Source organism: Chanos chanos, chromosome 6 (genome assembly GCF_902362185.1).
Source record: "Chanos chanos chromosome 6, fChaCha1.1, whole genome shotgun sequence".
NCBI classification, from domain to species: domain Eukaryota; kingdom Metazoa; phylum Chordata; class Actinopteri; order Gonorynchiformes; family Chanidae; genus Chanos; species Chanos chanos.
Window position 1 is genome coordinate 19,404,941 of NC_044500.1, and position 22,057 is coordinate 19,426,997.

Below are 22,057 nucleotides of genomic sequence, written 5' to 3' on the forward strand. Positions count from 1 at the left end.
CTGTCGTGTAAAGATTTTTTTTTAATTATAACTTGTGTTACTTAGTGTAAAGGATGCAAAATATTTGAGAACTAAATAAATGGGCATAAAAAAGACTGCTGAAATATTACACACACACAGTTGTACAGATTATAGAACAGAAAAAATGCATGATATTTTGCCGGAATTTCCCTAATTCTGTCCTAGCATATCACAACAAAACATTTTTTTCAATCAAAATTCAAAGCAAATATGCCTCTTCCTTATCAGTAGAGAGGGTTAATGACATTGTAAGTTACAGCTGATAGAGATGTCAGTTTGCACAAACTTTGTATGTGTCAGGCTTGACGCTTAACGCTGTCTGATTGCTCCTCTTTTTTCTTTCTTGTTACTGTGCTCAGCCAGCTCCTCACGTGTGTCTTAACGCAGGTGTATCCCTGTCTCCACCTGTAAACTGATAGCCTGTAACAGATCAGGTACTGCTTACCTTTTCATTGTTATACCTGCCCAATTGCTAGTGTTGTATAGGCCCCATACCTTTAATTCAGAGCCCTGAACCTAGGTATAAACATTATATTTAGACAAGCGCTTGGACAGCTTAAAGAAGATCCTTCCCTTTAGCTGTTATTTTTTCTGTGATGTGATCTGTGATATACTGTATATCTCTGATATTGATCTGTAACATACAATGCAAAAACACTGGTAATGACTTGGTAATTACTGCATTTTGCTCCTTCCATTTAGTCTCATGTCAGGTTTTCAGGCTGTCTGTAAATCTGTGATATTCAGTACAGTTTATTGTAAATGTGTGCAAACTGTTTTCAGCTTAAAGTTTAAAAGAAGGCCTTTGAGTTTTACTGTGTTCTAGTTTAATAAGGTCTTTTACTGAGCCTTTTTATATCTTGTAAATCATAACTTGAATCTTTATACCTAAATCTTTTCTTTTTGCAAAGGCAATGACTCAAGTAATGTGTATCTTAAATATAATGTTCTTAATTTGCGTCTTAATGTGCTGTAGCGTTTGTTTAACAACAATGATTCATCATCTTTTATATACACTTGAATCAAATAGTTCCTCTTTTGAAAAATATGAGTTTTTCTATAGCTGCTGTTGTGAGGGACTACACAGTGAGTAGTTATGAATATAAAGAATTTGTAGAGACTCAGAGAGCAAGTCCTTATCTTTTTGTTAAAGACACCCCCCACTGGTCTTAGCTGAGTCTTAGCTTACTCTGACCTGTTTCTTTTAAAGTGACCATCAGGAGAAAGAATAACAGGTCATTTATGTCCAAATCCAGCTTAGATAGTAGGTTGTCTTACTTTCACTTTTATCATTGCTGGCCCATGTCTTTACATAACCCCAACGAGTAATGCACCCACTCTCTGTCCAGGGTAGAGCTGATTGGACACCATGCTGTCTGGGGAGGAGATCCTGTGCAGCACGCGGCAGGTTATCGCGGGGCTGGAGGCCCTGCGCGGGGAGAACCGCACGCTGCTGGACACCCTGCAAGAGACGCTGCAGGGGCGCCCGACCGGAGAGTGTGGCAGCCTGGAGCAGGAGAAGACCAGCATTATCCTGCACTCTCTGGAGCAGATCGAGCTGGGTCTGAGCGAGGCGCAGGTCAGTTCACACAGCTTTATCAGTTTGTCTCTCTAGAGCTCAGTGGGAAGTTAGATGGTCTGTAATCTTTATCACGGTCAGGTTGGTATGTTGTCCATCTCATGTTTTTTTTGTTTTTTTTGTTTTGTTTTTTTCCAAATGTTTGTACATTGTCATTCAGTTTTCTACTTGGAGATAAACTGGATCCAAATGAAATGTAAAAGCAAATGCAGTCATCTTCAGCGTAAAAACATTAAGAATTGTGTAATTTTTCTTGACTAGTCATTTACCCTTAGTTCATACAAGAATCCCATCTTACCATACTGTTTCTCACCTAAATAGCTGTGCCAAATATGCTCTGGTGATTTTCAAATGTTGTATTAATGTTGTGTAAACGTTGTATAGTGCTGTTGCTGTCAGAAAAGACAAACAAAATAAAATATCTTTTCTTAAGTGAAGTAAATCCTTCTAAAGTGAAAATATCTTTCTCTCTCTTTATCTCTCTCCATCCAGGTGATGATGGCACTGTCAGCTCACCTGGGCTCCCTGGAGGCTGAGAAGCAGAAGTTGCGGGCGCAGGTCAGGCGCCTGTGCCAAGAGAACCAGTGGCTACGGGACGAGTTAGCCCGTGCCCAGCAGAGGCTGCAGGACAGAGAGCAGGAGGTGGTGGCCCTGGAGGAGCAAAACCGACACCTGCAGTTCATGAGCAGCATCCGCAAGTACGACCAGGAGGAGACGCCCGTGGTGGGTCCCTGCACAACCATCTAACACACGCCTCCACAACAAACACATCGACCCAGTCAGAAAATGCCTTGTAACTTTTCTTACATGCTCTGGATGTGTTGGACATGAGTATTAAGGTCATTTTCCTTTGCAAGGGGAAGAAAGAGGTCTCCAAAGGCTTGCCCCTGGAAGTTAGTTTATTATTCATTATATATTTTCATAAACAACAACAAGCATCATTATTACTATTATGTTCATGAAACAAGGACAAGAGCAGTCTCACAAAGTAATGATTTGTGAAAATATATGTTCTGATGTAGTGAGACAGATCATTACTCCTTAAACAGGTGTAACCCCTTTTGTGTCTTGCTCTGTACCTCACAGGAAGACAAAGGCAGTGCCTCAAACAAGGAGTCGTTAGATGATCTCTTTCCAACTGATGAAGAGGAGCAATCACAAAGTATGACATTCTCCAGTTTCCTAACACTCAATAACCTACTGCTCACATCACACCATGTCAATATGTTCATTCACACAGTTTCCACCTGTGAGAGAAGATTCTGATATGCACTAGTTAGGTGGTTATTCCCAATCACTTTAAAGATTTTGCCGTCATTACTGGAAGGCAGTATATTATAAAGCAAGTATAGTATAGGTGCCTAATTTGACACCCACTGAGTAGGTCTAACTTCTCAGACTTAAACACAGTTCTGTGGAACTCTGTTTAACTCTGGTAGTTTTACAGTGTGTGTGTGTGTGTGTGTTGTTCTCTGTCTAGTATCTCAGCCCCACAGCAGTGCAGCAGCGGCTGCTCAACAAGGAGGTTACGAGATCCCGGCCCGCCTGCGCACGCTTCACAACTTGGTGATCCAGTACGCATCTCAAGGCCGCTATGAGGTGGCAGTACCCCTGTGTAAACAGGCCCTGGAGGATCTGGAGAAGTCGTCTGGCCACAGCCACCCAGATGTGGCCACAATGCTCAATATCCTGGCATTAGTCTATCGGTAAGCCACGTGCAACCTAGCTTAGCCACTTAGCATAGCTACCTAGCATAGCGATGACTCACTGAAAAGTTTGACGTGGCTCAGAAGAAGGAAGCTTGTTGTGTAAACATATAGGTAGCTTGTTTTGATGTGTTGTTAGGTCCACCTACGCAGTTAGTTTTTTTTTCTTTAATTATTATTATTTTCTCCTCACAGGGACCAGAACAAGTATAAAGAGGCTGCAAACCTGTTGAATGACGCACTGGCCATTCGTGAGAAGACACTGGGCATGGACCACCCAGCGGTGGGGGACTTTTGAATTCATGTGTTTGAAGTACACATTGCAGATGTTTTGAAATGGGCTTTGTTTTAAGGATTGTCTTGTGGTTAACACATCGTAAGAAAGTTTTACAACAGATCGAGCAAATTTAGGCCTGGAATAATACAAACAAACAACTACCAGCAGTCTGACCAGACTGTGTCTGTATTATTTGGTCCAGCCCAGTTGGTAATAACTCTGTGTGTTTGTGTATGTTTGTGTATTAAGGTGGCAGCCACTCTGAACAACCTGGCTGTGCTCTATGGGAAAAGAGGGAAATATAAGGAGGCTGAGCCCCTGTGTAAGAGAGCCCTGGAGATCAGAGAGAAGGTACAGTATGGACAGGATGGTGATAATTACACCACTAACATATACACAGGTGCAGACAGACAATGTGACAATTATTGTTGGAGATCAGAAGCTAGAGTATGGACAGGATGGTGATAATTCAACCTCTAACACATGCACCAGTGCAGACAGACAGTGTGATGATTATTACTGGAGATCAGAGAGAAGGTACAGTATGGACAGGATGGTGATAATTACACCACTAACATATACACAGGTGCAGACAGACAATGTGACAATTATTGTTGGAGATCAGAAGCTAGAGTATGGACAGGATGGTGATAATTCAACCTCTAACACAGGCACCAGTGCAGACAGACAGTGTGATGATTATTACTGGAGATCAGAGAGAAGGTACAGTATGGACAGGATGGTGATAATTAAATCACTAACACATGCACCAGTGCAGAGACACAGTGTGATGATCATTACATGACAAACCTATTAGGAATGCTACATGTAAAGTGGGTTGTTTATTTGGGGTTACTGGTGTAGAGGATACTGTATTAAGTGGGATTATTCAGTCTGGTTAAGCATCAGATGCTTCCCACCCCCCTTGCTTAGGTACCTCACTTTACTTTGCCTGTCTGTCTGGCTGTGACCAGGTGCTGGGTACGGACCATCCGGATGTGGCCAAGCAGTTGAACAATCTGGCACTGCTTTGCCAGAACCAGGGCAAGTACCAGGAGGTGGAGCAGTACTACGAACGAGCCCTACACATCTACCAGAGTCGACTGGGCCCTGACGATGCCAACGTAGCCAAGACTAAGAACAATCTAGTGAGGGCAGCAAACATGGCGTTTTTCACCTAATCTTTTTACCTGTGTCTGTGCTGCTGATTATATACTAAGTGTCATTCAGGCCACCATGCTTCGAAATAGTACATGGTCCATTTATCTTGGTGTGAGATTGGCTTTTTGCTGTGTTTTTGGGGTAGTGGATAACAAAAGTGATAAAAGTCAGTGACAAGGGGTTTTGTTTGGTTCTGTCTACAACTACTAGGTGGTATAAAATTTGTTGATTTATGTCGGTGTGATTGACAGATTAATTATGTTATTTTCAAGTTTAGAACGGTAACATCTCCTAAATGTGTGTGTGTGTGTGTGTTTGTGTTTGTGTTTGACTATAGGCATCGTGCTACCTAAAGCAAGGCAAATACAGACAGGCTGAAGCACTGTACAAAGAGATCCTAACCCGTGCCCATGAGAAAGAGTTTGGATCAGTGGAAGGTAAAAAAAAAAACTAAAGTAGCCCTTAAGGTCATCTGGGAATTAATGCCAGCTACCATAACATATCCCTTTCCCACTATACTTGTGTTTTCTCACTTTTGTTCCCTCTGTCCCAGGAGATGGAAGACCAGTTTGGATTAACTCAGATGAGGGTGGTTCTAGGCAGGTAAGGCAATGTCCAGTTATTAACTAAATCTCCTACTGAAAGAAAAACAACTGACTTTACCAAAACCATCTCTCCTGTGTGTGTGTGTGTGTGTAGGACGGTTTGGGTAGTCTCAAACGAAGTGGATCCTTCACTAAGCTGCGGGAGTCCATACGGAGGAGCAGTGAGAAACTGGTGAGGAAGCTTAAAGGTGTGGGAGCCCCGGAAACAGCTCCCCGCAATGCAGGGTAAGACGCACACCGTTTATGTCCTCCCTCTGTTACTGACACTAATTCTATGAGCGTAATCCGTTTTTGTTTGTTTCTTTCTTTCTTTCTTTTATAATGAGGGCCCTGTTGCTTCATGTCCTCTCGCTCTCAGTATCTGAATTCTTATGATGTTATTAACTGTGCTTTTTATTTTGATTCTTTCACAGGATGAAAAGGGCCAATTCCCTGAATGTGCTTAATGTTGGAGTAATGGAAAATCAAGAGTCTGCACAGGTATGAGAAGTCTCCATACATCCGCTACTTCTTAAATTCAAACATACGATTCTGTAATTAGGCTCATTCCAGAGTTAAAAATTATGAAACTGCTATTTTTTCCCGTTGCATTTCTTACTTCTAGTGTATTTAGGTAAATTGTTCTGTCAGCTTCTTCAGAACTTCTAAAAATGCCATAGTTTTCACACGCTTCGTTCTTTGTTATACAGTCAACATTGGGAATAAGACTAACATGTGTAAACTGAGTTTTCATGATAGTTTTAGAACATTGTTGGTAAAAGAATAAATTAGATGTAGAATAATTATTGAACACATGTAAAAGTCCTTCGTAAAACATTTTCAAATATGAGTCCTGTTTACCTTGATTTGTAATTATTTTGCTCTCTCCCCTCCTTTCCAGGGCATGAACAGGCTGACAGACACACATCGACTCAGTTCCAGTACCCAGAGCTTGGCTCGACGCAGTTCCCTGAGCGGAGCCACTTAACCCAGTACTGCACCTCCCCAACACCACTCTCTTCACTGCTCAGGGTCTGCTCTGTAGTAAACCCTGAAACACTGCCCAGGGTCTGCTCTGTAGTAAACCCTGAAACACTGCCCAGGGTCTGCTCTGTAGTAAACCCTGAAACACTGCCCCTTCGTCTGTTGGTCGTCCCATCACTCCTTCCTTTCCTCAACTTTTAAAGACCATTTGGGTGAAAGCTACGTAGATGAGAACCTACTATTACAGATGACTGGCTATCTGATGCCCCCTTACCTGTCCATTTTCCCCAGTGCAGGGCAGAAGTGAAGTCTTTCCATTCACTCTGCTCATTTGACCTTAAACCACAATCTTACTACAACACAGTTTTACATAGTTTCTTTATATATATAGGCATGTAAGGAGGTAACACAGCATATGAATGACAGTTTTTGAATCCAGAAAGCCTGTTGCACTACAAAGCCAACTGCCTTTAGTGCAGACAATCTTAACTAATCTTAAGAGACCCATGGACCATTTTATCTTAAGAGCTAACGACAATCTTTGTTGGTCTTACCAAGGTAAGTTCCTCAAATAGTGTACAGAGAGGCACGGAGAGTTTGTCTCCCAAAATAGTTGTAATGTAAAACATTACTTGAATATGACAAAAGCAATATGGCAATACAATGCCTTGGAGTTATAGTTATTCAAAAGAACATTCGATATTACAAATGTGGAACACGTGAAACCAAGATACCTTGCAGGATCTGATTATACTCCATGCACTATGTGACCTTACATTCCAATTTTTTAGTTTTAAAATGAGGCACTAAAATTCCACGTTTGACTTTTACGTTGGAGCACCGAGGTGTCCGTCTTTTGCACTAGTTCACATTTTCCAAAAAGACAATGCACTATTTAACGAAAGAAAGAAAGAATTTTTTTTTTTAGTGCACCAAAAATAAAACACTGATTTGTCAAAGGTGTTCTTAAAGAAGAGGCAGCAAAAAGAAGCATTATACTTGTGCCTGCAAAATGAGGGACTTTTTTTTTTTACCTTTGCAGATTTTAATATAGATGATCACAGATGTTTTGGGAGTATGTTTTCAGCTTAACTTGTCTTAAGTCTCTAAAAATACAGTAGCAAAATGATAGTTCGACATTTAGTGTTGTAAAAACTCTGGAAACATCACCAGCTTAGAATAAACTCGTGAGAAACTGTATTCTAGCTAACGGCTAAAGAGCAAGCATCTGTAATGCTCTGTGATATATGCCGTTAAATCAGGAGAGGTATCTCCTCTATTCCACTGTCTGTATCTCTGAAAAGTCTTATCTGTGTATTGTATTTATATGAGAACTGTAATTTTAAAATATAGTACGTCTGATGAAACAAACTCATGTTTATATTCAAATGACTTCATTTCTTAATGAGTGAGTGAATGAGTGAATGAACTGAACACCACCACAACACACAACAGTGCTGTCCATACAGAAGTCAAGACTGTGGGTTCATAGAAACACTTAAATGTTTATTTCTGCTTGTGTGCTGCTTGCAGAAACCATATCAAAATATCTTTTTTTTTTTTTCCTAAAAAACAAAAACAAGAATGAAGGTTATGTACAGTGGGGTGGTGTCCAGCCCTGAGTGAGTCTTTAATGAGGAGCCAAAGACTGTTCCTGTATCACGCCTGGTGAGCGATCTGAGCGATCTTCTGTAACATCTCCTCTGACTGGAGCTGCTCCAGGGTCAGCAGGGACAGGCCTAACTGATCCTCCTGCAGTAAACCACAGACACACATTAACAGTAGTTAAACAGTAATTACGTATCAGGGATAGACAGTACACACATTCAGTAGTTAAGAGACTTAACAAAAGGGATGCTGACTTGTCTTACAGCTTTATGCTACCCAGTCAGGGACCAGTTAGGTCTAGAAAACTGTGCTTGAAGAGAGCTGTTTTAAAAGTGGAGTGACTGTGAGACAGATCTGAGCCAGTCGGAGGTCTGGGTCTGTCAGGTGAAGCGGGGGTGGGGTGGGGGGGGGGGTGTGGCTCACCCGTTTGAAAGGTTGGGCCATCTGCCTGAGGAAATGCTTAGCCAGCTGTACTGTCTCATCGATGGTCAGGTTAAGGCTGCCATCCGTCAGGTGCTCCTGGATCCACCGCGGCAGCTTCCCTCGCTTGTCTGCCCGGGCATATCTCTGGTTGGAGAGAGACAGAGAGAGAGAGAGAGAGAGAGAGAGAGAGAGAGAGAGAGAGAGAGAGAGAGAGAGGAGGAAGGGGATGAGAACCTCTATCTCAACAGTAAGTGAGCTACAGCTTGTGTTTTAATGCTATTCAAAGTGCAGCCAGGAATCATAAACTACCCCCCCCCCCCTTCACACCCACACCCACACAGACACACACGCAGACACACACACCTTGTCAGCAAAGATCATAAGGCCGTAGTCAGTCTTCCCTCGAATAGCCCTCCCCACACACTGAGCCGCATGGCGCATCGCATCAAAGGTCAGGAAGTCGTTCTCGCGGATTTGGAACTGGTCACGGAGATACTCCAGACGAGCCTGATGGGAACAGATAGTGGGAAGAGAGGGGGTTAGGTTACCATGGCGCTTCCGAAAAGAAAGGCAAGAGAAGAAAGACATACGAACAGGCAGGGAAGAAAAAAAGATGTAGACAGTAAAGTGAAGTGTGTGATTTTACCTTGAGTATTCTGCTCTGGGTATAAACGTATGGGACTCCAAACATGATAACAGCCCGTCCAAAGTGATGCACTGTACACAAATCATATAACAAAGCCCAGTGGAGTCAGATTACCCTCAATTGTTGCCTGCTGCATCAAGTTTATATATGAGACAAAGACATACAGACTGGAAAAAGTTAAAGTCAAACGCAAGGTTTAAGTTTTAACCAGTCCCCAACTTACCAAAGTCGATTCCCTCCGACACTTTTCCTCTAGCCACTGACAACAATATGGCCCCCCTGCCGTTCTCACAGGCCTGGAATACCATCACAAAAAATCTAGTAAGTTAGTAAAACATCTTACATTCCTCCACACCTCCAGCAGCTCTTAAGCCTTCACTCTGAATCCATTAGGGTTTTAGGTGTGCCCAACAGAAAGCAGAAAGACAGAAGCTCAAGAGATACTTTCTCTCTCAAACGAGTGAAATGGTTGAGAGAATGAGAGTGAGTGAGTGAGTGAGAGAATCTAAAGAGAGGGAGAGTAGAGAGTCTTTTACCTCCTGGTACTTCTCCAGAGCCATACTAGTCTCTGCTGCATCTTGTGTTTCGATGAAGATAAGTTTGTTTCTCTGCACGTTCTCCAGGATCCCCTGCCCAAACCGAGTTTTAAATCTTAGGATGTGGCGGCCTGATGAACACACTACTCATAAAAGGCATTTATGCTTTCATAAAAACAGAAAAAAAACCCACCAGCGTGTTTTACCACTGACCTGCTCATACCACGAGGCCACGATGTTCTCCATGTACACATAGCTGGTGAAGAACGCGACAATGCCGTCCGGAACAATGGCAGACATTTCCAGAAGCAGGTTGCCGTAGTTACGGATCACAGCTGTGGATTGGATGAAATAAAGTTCTCTCAGTAGTACCAACATCTCTGTATTGAGAGAGTGACTCAACAAAAAATACATAAATACCTTTCATTCTTACCAAAATCTTCTCTTGTCTCAAATTTGGAGGTCATCGCCACTTGATCATTTCCTCTTCCCACAATCTAAGAGGATATTTTTTTTTGTCAAATTGGAAGCATAAATGAACCAAAGAACCAAAGATTAGGATGTTCTGAACACAAGTTCTGCCTGGCCACCTCAGTACGTTTCTACCTCCACATATGTGACCAGTGTGAACATTGTGTGTGTAGTGGACCATGCTACTGTGGAGACCTACCAGAGGGCATAGGCAGGTGCGTGCCAGGGTCATAGTGAAGGATGCCATAGTGACCGGGCGGAAGTCTAGGATACGGGGGTAAATATCCAGTGGAGAGAGTGTCTGGGGAGCAGAACATAGGACACATGAGGGGTCTCATCAGTAAAACCCATTTAAACTCATTTAAACTTTGAGCCCCTAGTTAACATGTGTTGCGTGTTATTACCACTCTGTAAATATATCACGGAAGACCATCATTTGAAAATGTCATTTATCAAGCGTTAAAACTGGCTCCTTTACAGCACAGGACAGACAGTGACACAAATTAACACTCATGCACCGCCAAGCTGTTCCTCTGATCAGGTATAAAGAGGGGCAGGGAATCTTTCATAAATTCTGACTAACAGTGAGACCCAGCAAGGGTGCTCGGTGTAGAGGGTCTCCATTAAAGACCGTCTTTCATCACAACGTAAGTGTGTCCTGTGTCTTTAATGGTGAAAGCCTCAGAGTGTACCCAACACAGATGGCCTGAGTACTGTGAGCAGGTGGATTATAGTCCCAGATTAGTGAGCTGTACATGGCTAATCTGAGACCTGGAGAAAGGAGGGAAGGGGACAAACGGACAGAGGAAAGGGAGGACAAAAACAGACAGAAAGAGTGAGAGAGAAAGAGAGGCAGGCTCATTACCCCCGATGTGATGACGACTGACTGAAAACGCTCAAACACAGGTTTTATGGCAATGGAAGGGTCCATGCAGCTGCAGGGAGAGACAGGGTGAAGGAGAAACGTATTCAGTACAGAAATAAATGCACAAGTCAGCTAACACCTCACAGATTACTGGGGCTGAGACATATTACTCACACTTTCTACAGATATGCTTTACAAAAAATTAAGTTTAAAAAATGAAATGGACTACTCGTTACTACTGCACACTTGTTACCTCAAAAAAACCCCAAAACAATAAAAGCAAACAAAAGAAACGTAGGGCAAATCACAAAAGAAAATGCAAGAGAAACAATAACTTCTTTCACATGTTTTATCTAGGGACCGGGGCTCCTCTTTTTACAGACATACACACATGAAACGGAAGGGCTAAACCAAAGGTTCCCATCAGAGGGATCAACACACCACAATCCTCTTCACAAATAATTTAAGTCTGGCTGCCAAGATCTATCACACAAACATTAATGGAGGCAATTTACATCAAAACTTAATTTATGTTAATGAGATTCTGATAACAATCATACTTCCAGCAACACTTTGTCTTGCCTTTGGGAATAACCATTTGATGAGCTATTATTCTGAATATGATCTAAAAGGAATTAATCTGGTAGTTATGCAGCCTGTGTCAATGGCTCCTTTGACTGACATTTTTCGGTTGTTACCAAGAGATCCTACAGCTGTGACACATAAAATGTTCCTGGGCTGGCATATAACTGGTAAAACTTTGATAAATATTTATATTTTGACTGTGAATATCAAACAGGAAATTCTGGTTGAAAGCACAGCCTAGAGACTTTCAGCTAAACAGTAAATGACATTTAACACATATGCCCAGGAAGGGAAAAAAAGCTGATTGAAAAAAAGTTGACTGTTGACTAGTTCACCTGAGCGTCACTGATGTTTTATCGATATTAGCAAAGTTCTAATTTTAAGAAAATATTAGGCTGCAGGCATGTATGCATTTTATAACAATATGGGACAGGCAACAAAAATGTTTCAGCCCAGTTTCATTCATCAGCCATATATTACTATAGCTGCAGACATGAAGATCAAAAGAGTCAAAATAAGGGGACTGTAGGTTCAGACAGATAATAACTCACCTGAAGTGCAGAACAGGGTTTGCAATAGTGGGAGTTCTGTCTTCAAAAGGCTCAATTATGATTGTAAAGCCTAGAACAGAGATGAAAACACTCAACATTCTGGACTGAACTGGTTGAATTTTTGCACAGAGAGAGAGAGGGAGGGATACCACTCCACAGGGTCATTACTACAGTACCTTTGCTGTAAGTGCTGACGAGAGTCGCAAAGTGAGAGATGAGAGTGATGGGAGAGAAGTCAGCGATGTCTGCTATCTCCAGTGTCCGCAGGAGTGAACGCAGCCTCTCTGCACAGAACCTGGGGAGAGGTCAAAGAATGAATTACATAATCACATTAATGACCTTACAGAAGGACCAGCACAGCACTAGAGACCGGTTACAATGTATAATGCAATAACGTTCATGCAGATTATTCATGATTATTATCATGTACTTGCATAAACTAACGCCTGTCTCCCTTTTCATTTCAAATATGGTTTCCACTAAACAGGACAATCAGCTTTGAAATCTCGGTCAACGCGTGATTCACCTGAGGGGTTTCCTGTCGATGCACACCTTCTCAAAGATGTCTTTGAGGAACTGAGGAGCACTCTCCTGCACCACGTGGTGAATTCGTAAGCGAGCCTTCAGGTATTCCAAAAACCTCCTCATGAAGCCTACGAAGTGCTCTGCTGTCCGAATGCTGCCAGGAACAGCCTCTGGGAGAAAATACGCAAGAAGGGAAAAACAGAAAATTGGTTTTGAGTTCTTATATTTTTTTTAAAAGTATGCTTCAAAAAATCCATTTTGGCCAGTCCCATGACAGCAAATACATTTCCCTCTTTAATGTTCTGTCCTTTAGAGAGCTGAACAAACATATGGTACAGACCTTGAAGAATTTCATCTGGCAGCACTGGATTGGACAAGTAGATGTCTGTTTCCCTGGCAACATTGGCTTCTTGCAGCCCCTCAACCAGTCTCCTGTATTCTTCCTTAAGTTTAGTAGCGTCTGTCTCCTTTATTCTTTAAAATACAAGAAAACCAAAGGCAACAGATACAGATCACAGAATCCACCACGAGACCTTGTACATTTCACCACAAACAGCCAAGAAAACTAAAGTCAGGCATACTGTCCACTTCTGTTCTCTGAGTGTTTCCACTGCGTTGCACCCCTCACCTCTGAATAGTGTTCTGCAGGGTGTCCACATTGGCTTGGCTGCGGTCTAACGTCCTCCTGGTGATGTTGACACTCATGGAGTCAATGCACACGTTGTCTGATTTGGAGATAGGATACACGGTCAACAATAAAGCCAGGTGAGCTTTGTAGAACCATATAACTCTAACCGAATGTCAGTCCGAGTCATTCATTACCAATGTTGTGAGCCTCATCAAAAACAACGACTGATTTCTTGGCAAGCTCTTTTGAGACCAGGTCTGCGATCTTTGGGTCCAAGAGGTAATGGTAACTGTAGACCACTATATTAGCATGAAGGATCTGCAAAGAGGAAGAGGGGGAAAATGAATACTGAGCACAAGACATACAAAACACACAGATCAAACTGAAGTTTGATATTTCACAAAAAAGTGTGACATTTCATAAACTCTATTCATGCGTGGTTTGCACAGAAAATGGACTTCAGGTGTGTGAAGACATTGTATCGTAGTATAAAATTCTTACTGAATAGCGGGCCAGGTAGTACGGACACCAGCCTTTTCTCCGCCCAAAATCCTTTAGATCGTCCAGGTTGTATATGCCAGAGGGGATGGGCACCTGTCTACCCACAGCATCAAACTCCTGGAATCAAAGACACAGACATGTAAAGAATGATGAAACACAAACCCTGAGATAACAGGTATACCAGAGGACTAACTGGCAGGGAACTGGACTACTGTTCCAAAAAGCAATAAAGAAGTTCAGTAAATAAATAAAGACTAAAGTCAAAGTGTCAACTGCATTAGTACGTCCACAGAATCCTTCAAGATAATCATGGTAAACACGCTTTTGTGCGTCTCTCCTATATTCTCTCCATTTACCTCGTAGAAGCGACACATAGGCTGACTGGGGTTACTGTGGCGTTGGGCTCGGATGTATGATGCTGTGAGGCTGTGGCATTTTCCGTCAACTTCTTTTCCAAAGCGTAAAGAACTGACCTGCAGAAGTGTAACAGCCAGCGTCGTGTTCTATCAGCCATGGCCAACGCATATACATCTAATTTGTTGGTAACACATTCTCTCACACACACATAGCAAACACAGAAACGACAGTCACCTACCTCAGGGTGAATGCACAGATTTTTACGGGAAGAGAGAGCCAGCGCAAGGAAGTCCTTAATTTCTCCCACCTCCTTCGCATAGTACTCCATTAATTTCCTCAATTCCTCTACAACCTTATAATGAAAAAGAGAAAACAAAGTGAAACACGATGAAAGGGAAACATTATTGTAAATTTATAGTGCAACAGTGCAAATGGCCAACTACATCAAAAACCTATACATATATATATATATGAGATTTTAAGAAATAACTTATTAAGTCACCCTTCAGTACCTACCTTCTCTATCTCAGGAACAGTTCTGGAGCAGTAGATCAGTTTGGTGACTTCAAGGGGATAGGCCTGCCAATCACAGGAATGAGAGCAGCAATAAGGCATTTTGAGATGCAACATGATGGGTCAGATCCTACATACAAGAGGAAAGGGTGTGTGAGAGATAACTGCTGCATGTAGAGAAATGGCCCTCACCCTCTGATAGGCAACAATCAGTGAGAGAAGTGATATTGTTTTTCCTGTCCCCGAGGGCATTTCCAGTACACCGTGACCCTACAGAGAAGCGGACCGTTAACAAGAAAACATACACAGAACAGTTCATGGGGAAATTTTACACGACTGGGCGAAGGAGTCATACCTTGGCATCCAGAGTCCTCTTGAGTTCAAGCATGTACGAGTATTGCTCCGGATAAATGTAGTCATAGGGGAAGTAGACCAACAAGCCCTCAATGTTCAACCTACAACCAAAACGAGAGGTGTACATTAGATGCATTGTATAAAAATGTGAGATATAGGTATTTCAGACTTACTAGCAATAGGCTCGATATGAAAATAATAAATAAGATATATTGATTGGGCTCCATTTCTCCTTTGCAAATCCATACTGATTTTGTCAGAACAGTGATTTTACTATCTGCTTTTGAGGGCTCAATTTGGACTTTCCGCTAGCCTGCAGAGCTAGCACTCTCCGGTACGACAAGTCAGCAGCAATATAACGCCACTCACTTCATTGTTGGTAACAGATGCTGTAACGACACGCCGCCTCTATGAATTTCTCCTCTGAAGTGTTTTCAGTTTTTATAACGTCTTCATGGACAACCTGCCGAGAAACCATACACTCTCCTATAAAACTACTACTACTTTCTATCATGAAACATGTTTGTCGCGTTTACAGTGCGTGATTCACGTCTTGGCACAGCGATTGGTTGTCCCCCTACGAGCCTACAGGTCTACAGTATATAATTGGGTGATTTGTGTGTCAGTCATAGCATACAACGGAAGTACAGCCCATATGCGTTTCGCTAGGACCCAGACCAGAGCAATCAAGCCAAGCCGTTAATTTGTGTATAGTCCAAGAGTAAGAGAAGAATATGTATTTCTGTTGATTGCGTGATAGAGAAAACAGCAGTCTTTCAAAACGTCCTAACGTATTTAACAGATATTGATCTGATTACCCTGAATTCTGCTGCATTCTCGATCAGCCGCCTCTCTCTACATCACTATTTTCTGGCCAATATATCTACGGACAAGTATAGAAACAATAAGTATATTATTGTAATATAATTAAGTACATACATGAGCAAGTCAGGTATAAATCGTTTTTTAAAGATTTTATTCTAATTGATGGATACTGAGGATTAGTATGTTACTGAGCTTTTGTTTTGCACTACCAGAAAACTGAAATTAGACAACACTGAGAGGCATATAGAAATCACAAAGGGGTCACACTGTGGCTGCACTGTTGCCAAGTTTCACTTTTCTCCTTACCCTTCCTTCTCATCGACCGTGACATGTGGAGGAGCCAAAGAAGTAGATAGGTGGTGTAAATATATCATAATTAATTGATCCACCTTATCGTTAAGAAACTGTCACTAACCCTTTTAAATCATGTGTTTGGTCTCTTCACTAATGTGGCCATAAGGGGAAAGGGACTCAGGGTCAGTAGTGAACCTGCAGACATTTAGACAACGGAAACATGCTGGTGGAGTTAACGATAGCACTGCACACCATACACAGTGCTGCTTGAAACTTTGTGAACCCTTCAGAATTTTCTGTATTTCTTCATAAATATGACCTAAAACATCATCAGATTTTCACACATGTCCTAAAAGTAGATAAAGAGAACCCACTTAAACAAATGAGACAAAAAATATTATGTTTGGTCACTTATTTATTGAGGAAAATGATCCAATATTACATATTTGTGTGTGGCAAAAGTATGTGAACCTTTGCTTTCAGTATCTGATGTTACCCCCCTCGTGCAACAATAACTGTAACTAAATGTTTCCGGTAACTGTTGATCGGTCCTGCACATTTGCTTGGAGGAATTTCAGTCCATTCCACCATACAAAACAGCTTCAACTCTGGGATGTTGGTGGGTTCTCTCACATGAACTGCTCACTTCAGTTCCTTCCAAAACATTTCAATAGGATTAAGGTCAGGACTTTGACTTGGCCATTCCAAAACATTAACTCTATTCTTCAATAACCATTCTTTGGTAGAATGACTTGTGTGCTTAGGGTTGTTGTCTTGCTGCATGATCCACGTTCTCTTGAGATTCAGTTCATGGACAGATGTCCTGTCATTTTCCTTTAGAATTCACTGGTATAACTCCAAATTCATTGTTACATCAATGATGACAAGCATTCATGGCCCAGATGCAGCCCAAACCATGATACTACCACCACTATGTTTCACAGAGGGGACAAGGTTCTTATGGTGGAATGCAGTGTTTTACTTTCTCCAAACATAACACTTCACTTAAACCAAAAAGTTTTATTTTGGTTTTGTCCATCCACAAAACATTTTTCCAGTAGCCCTCTGGCTTGTCCACATGATCTTTAGGAAGCTGCAACCAGGAAGTGATGTTCTTTTAAGAGAGTAGTGGCTTTCTCCTTGCAACCCTGCCATGCACACTGTTTTTGTTCAGTGTTCTCCTGATGGTGGACTCATGAACATTAGCCAATGTGAGAGAGGCCTTTAATTGCTTAGAAGTTATGCTGGGTTCCTTTGTGACCTCGCGCACTATTACATGCCTTATTCTTGGAGTGATCTTTGTTGGTCGACCACTCCTGGGGAGGGTAACAATGGTCTTTAATTTCCTTCATAATCTGTCTGACTGTGGATTGATGGAGTCCAAACTCTTTAGAGATGGTTTTGTAACCTTTTTCAGCCTGATGAGCATCAACAACTCTTTTTCTGAGGTCCTCAGAAATCTCCTTTGTCCACGCCATGATAGACTTCCACAAACAGGTGTGAAGACCAGACTTTGATAGATCCCTGTTCTTAAATTAAAACAGGGCACCCAATCACTCCTGATTGTCATCTCATTGATTGAAAACCCCTGACTCTAATTTCACCTTCAAATTAATTGCTAATACAAGAAGTTCAAATACTTTTGCCAGTCACAGATATGTGATATTGGATCATTTTCCTCAATAAACAAATGACAAAGTATAATATTTTGTTTTATTTGTTTAATTGGGTTCTCTTTGTGTACTTTAAGGACTTGTGTGAAAATCTGATGATGTTTTAGGTCATATTTATGCAGAAATATAGAAAATTCTAAAGGGTTCACAAGCTTTCAAGCAGCATTGTATTAGTGGTCAGAGAAAACAAGACACTGGCTTTCAAAGTATTTTATTTACATGATACTGTTTTTTCCACATATCGCAATACTTATAAGCAATGAAATATTCCGTTAAATAATTCAGCAATGACTGATTTCATGACAATTAACTCTTTTCTGTATTAATGGCAAAGAGAAACACACAGTTCTTTATTTAGCTCCACTAACCTGATGATGAGGTTTGAATGCTAGAATCAACCATGAACCATGGTGTGATCAAGGCATCACTAATTAGCTACACAAGCCTCTGTAAAAACTGCATTGAAGAGCAGATTTTCAGTTCTACAACAGCTTAAGTTCTAAGTATTCTCCCAGACCATGTAATTTTCACTGACAGAATAAAGTTTGTTACCTTCTGTAAAGCCTCTTGTGGTGGTTTTGTTATCTATCACTAGATGGCGACCTATGCAAGGCATAATTAGGTGATCTAATTAGCATTTTGGTTAAGCTTAAACTCCAAATAAAGGTAATGTACAAAATGTTGTGCCGTTTCACCTAGCATAAGAACCAGTAGCGTTAAGTCAAGCACATCAGAATCTTAAAGCTGTTTACGCTCCAGTAAAACCAGTTAAACAGTGATATCACAGCTGAGTGTTTTTACATTAAAAAGGCTAAGTAATTCCAAGGATTAAGGGATCATAGGCATAGTCTTTCAGGATAGAAAGACAGATTCTTAGTCCCTGATCTGAAACGAAGACATAGTTTCACAGCGGCGTCCACTGTTGAGTGTCTTTGGTTGGGTCAGTCACTGTGTCATAGCTTATTGTGTTGGTGTCCACGCCATGCGCTCTGAAAGATGTCCAACATCCACTGACACAAACATGGCAGCGTCTCAAGGCCTCCCGGTGCCGACTCACAGTTCACATCTCTCGTCCACACTCTTATAACGGTCCATGATCCGCAGGACATCGTCCAGAATAGACGGACCCAGGTCAAGGTCAAGTCCCAGGAGTGATTCGGACCGCGACACACTGGGGGAGATGCCGGGCGATTCGCTGCGCTCGCTCTGCAGATCCTCGTTGCTCAGACCCGCATCTGAGTCCAGACTCAACCCTCGCCGATCTTCCAGCGGAACACCACCGTCTGACATAGAGTCTTCCGAGGACGCCTCAGAGAAGGACCCGGAGTACGGAACCTGGTGCCGCAAGACTGGGATAGAGGCAGAGAGACTGAGGTCTCGGCAAGGTTCCCGACATCTCCCGACCCCTTCCTCACACACAGACATGGACCGCTGCTGCGACTGGTGCTGGACATGGTGGTGGTTGTTATTTTGCTGCTGGTGATTTTGTTGCAAAGAGAAAGAGTTCTCATCTAAGTGCAAGCGAGGTGGTTTGGGTGGAGGCTGTACAGGGGCGATAAAGGCAGGCATGGAGATTGTATTCTTGAGCAACGAGGTGTTGTGAGGGTTTCGGTGGGGGTGGTAGGTGTTGTGCAGGCCTTTGTTGTTTGGCATGTCAAAGCCCTCATCCGGTCGCCTCTCCATGCTGTGGGAACGAGTGCGAGGAGGGTGACCCAAGTTGGGCAGCATGTCCATCTTGCCCTGCAAGAAGCCCACATCCCCAAACATGTCGGACTGCCCTTCCGGCCCCACGTGGGCACTGTGTCGCACGTCTCCCAGTGGAGGACTGATCATGTCACTGGAGAGGACATCCCGCAGTTTCAGTTTCTTACCCCGTTTGGGGGTAGACGTTTTCAGGTAAATGGGGGTCTTAGCTGGCATTCTGTTTCCCAGACTTTAGCGTGTAACCTTGACCTCCAGTAGTGATGACACTTTAGCTGGGAAAAGGAGCTAAGTGCTACTCACTCCCAGCATAGGCATTGGCCTAAGCTGAACAGACCAACATATATCTTACAAAAGCAGGAGAAGATAGAGCTCTACGGATGATGAGTTGCCCTTGATTTTTTGTGGTCTATCAAATGTTGACAGCTATCACAGAATTCTGACGTCTGAGGAATGAAGCCTTGACCTAGATCACTTTATTCTAGTAATGACATCTGGCATCAGTGTATCCTCATAATGAAAGAAGAATGTTTCTCCTTTTCCAAGGATTCCTTGCCCTACAGGCCCTATTATGTCTTTTTGATGTCTGCAGAAGCTGAATGCCGTTGGCTGCCTCCAAGTCTGCGCCACCTTCAAGTTCGGTTACTCCTCAGCAACTCTTGGAATGTGTCATCAGAATGTGATTGCTGGAGTCCTGAGAAATAAAGAGAGACAGGAAGAGAGAGATTCACAACCTGAGAGGAGCAAGATGTTGAATCCTAGCAAATCCTAAAATCCATTTATCCGCTGAAGAAATAGTTTTAAAGTGGATCATCCTTTTATTTTTTTTATTTTCAGTGGGGTTAGGACAAAAGATGTCTCTTTTTTTAACGTCTTTATGGTGACATACCCCACACAACCCCTCCAAACAACCAAATCACACATCTTAAGGAATGTGTCATACATTCCAAAGTGTTGAAACCATTTGTTTGGCTTTTAAAATGTGGAGTGCCAAGGGGGGTGTTTGTGTAAATGCTTTTCTGTATATGCTCTCCCTCTCTCTAATGACCACGGAAGCCAATGATTAGAGGCATTTGAGTACAAACTGTAACGCATTATTTTTCTCTTTGAATTCTAAAATGCCTAACACACCAGACAGACAGTTTGTTAAACTCAAAGGCATGCAAAAAGATGCCTAATATACACTTTATGCTATAATGTGTACATTACACAAGTAAAATTTGATTTAAATAAGCTTACTTACATTGCTTTTAAGTAAGCTGAAGCCTCATTAACTTTGTATTGAAGCCTTGGAACAGTTCTGGTTGACTGTTTAAAAATTTTCACTGAAAGTCCATTTAGAACTGATTTATCAGTTTGTTAGAGCAGAGTTCTGGGAGCATGTGAAATTTAACACTTGCATTCAAAACTGGGAGCAGTCTGTGATTCTTATTTCAAAGGCGTTATTTCTACGTGACTGCTCGCGTTACTTTGCGAGTACTTGTTTCTAAGGAATGGTCAAGCTTTACAATCATTGTTAAAAAATGACAGAATACACGAGATCCCTGGGTACGAAAAGCAGAACATACATAAAGTTTCCTTCACCCCAGTGCTTATTGCCTCCTCAATCCGCTACGAGTATGTAAAAATTAAAGGAGACCTCTTTGGTAACGAAGTCTTCTTCTAAATTATGGTCAACTTTTGGCCAGTTTACAGCTGGTTGCTCGCGAGTATGGTTATTGCCCCCCACCTGTATCGTGTGATAGAAAAGGGGAGCACTCTCAAGAAACTAGGAATTTTTTTGTTCGTTAAGTCTGAAGTTTGGAACAATTCAACGGATGTCAACTCATCTACTGTACGCTCGTAACCTTTTGTTTTTATCTCAGTTGCTTTTGAAGGCCATATGTTTTACCCATTATATAGTTCCTAGTCTGATTCAGAGGTCTACTGTGTGACGTACCCATGGAAAATATTAAAAAGTGAAGGCTAGGAAATTTATAGATCCCAAAAACACCATCCTTGTCTCAGCATCGTGAAAAAAAATCACATAACTGTCTGTATTTGATGATTTTGAAACCTGAGACGACAAAAAACCCTATCTGAGCTCAAAGAAACTTAGTTTGAAAAGAGAGTGATAGAATTCGTACGATCATGAAAATATCTCCTTATGACCTTCAGTTAAAGACTTGGTCAGTTTGTTCCGTGGTTGTACAGTCACATCCCTTATGTAATCGTTAAACGCCGTTAGTCCCTGAGATCATCCAATTCCCGGATTTCCCGCAGTTAACTATTCAGCACAGACAGACCAACCCACACCCAATTAGACCACGCTGTGTTTAATAAATTATAACGTATTAATGTACTTGTTAATATGTGTGAGTATACTCCTAGTAGATAAACAGTCTAATAACAACAATAATTTCGATGTTTATTTAGAGATTAACCACTGTACAATGAGCTCAGAAGTTTGCATTCATGGAACTTTTCATGTACATGTAGGTAGAGCCTGCGTCACTAATTTTTTTCTGATCAATTTTTTTATAAGCGCTTCGTAATGCTACAAATCCTCACCGAGTTCAGCTTAATTAGCCTACCACTGTACCTATGCGTGACCAAGATTATGTTTTGGAAGAATGCCACACACTGTGATTCCGATCATTTATGATAAAAAGAAAAGCACCCTAAAAGAGATTATTGACACTTGCCTGTA

The 22,057-nt window shown here is 41.8% G+C and overlaps 3 protein-coding genes across 3 annotated transcripts; 1 reads left to right on the forward strand and 2 right to left on the reverse strand.

The window, feature by feature from the left end:
- Positions 1 to 1,390: 1,390 nt before the first annotated feature.
- Positions 1,391 to 6,316, forward strand: klc3 (kinesin light chain 3). The gene is made up of 12 exons (XM_030778519.1): positions 1,391 to 1,600; positions 2,093 to 2,323; positions 2,687 to 2,762; positions 3,081 to 3,306; positions 3,502 to 3,589; positions 3,833 to 3,934; positions 4,558 to 4,731; positions 5,082 to 5,181; positions 5,298 to 5,347; positions 5,444 to 5,574; positions 5,763 to 5,829; positions 6,230 to 6,316. The coding sequence occupies exons 1-12, from the start codon at positions 1,391 to 1,393 to the stop codon at positions 6,314 to 6,316; spliced, it is 1,542 nt and encodes a 513-aa protein (XP_030634379.1).
- A 1,614-nt stretch (positions 6,317 to 7,930) lies between these two features.
- ercc2 (excision repair cross-complementation group 2) lies at positions 7,931 to 15,330 on the reverse strand. Its single transcript, XM_030778514.1, has 23 exons — positions 15,245 to 15,330; positions 14,877 to 14,976; positions 14,714 to 14,791; positions 14,525 to 14,587; positions 14,247 to 14,360; positions 14,008 to 14,124; positions 13,652 to 13,768; positions 13,345 to 13,468; positions 13,151 to 13,247; positions 12,863 to 12,996; positions 12,524 to 12,692; positions 12,174 to 12,292; positions 11,998 to 12,067; positions 10,862 to 10,931; positions 10,196 to 10,297; positions 9,959 to 10,022; positions 9,739 to 9,860; positions 9,526 to 9,618; positions 9,213 to 9,285; positions 8,990 to 9,060; positions 8,707 to 8,850; positions 8,344 to 8,487; positions 7,931 to 8,064 (listed from the first exon to the last, which is right to left on the reverse strand). Exons 1-23 carry the CDS (start codon positions 15,247 to 15,249, stop codon positions 7,972 to 7,974), a joined length of 2,283 nt encoding a protein of 760 aa, XP_030634374.1. The 5' UTR covers positions 15,250 to 15,330; the 3' UTR covers positions 7,931 to 7,971.
- A 2,641-nt stretch (positions 15,331 to 17,971) lies between these two features.
- LOC115815563 (cdc42 effector protein 2) lies at positions 17,972 to 20,059 on the reverse strand. Its single transcript, XM_030778526.1, has one exon. The coding sequence runs from the start codon at positions 19,585 to 19,587 to the stop codon at positions 18,721 to 18,723; it is 867 nt and encodes a 288-aa protein (XP_030634386.1). The 5' UTR covers positions 19,588 to 20,059; the 3' UTR covers positions 17,972 to 18,720.
- Between the last annotated feature and the right edge of the window lie 1,998 nt (positions 20,060 to 22,057).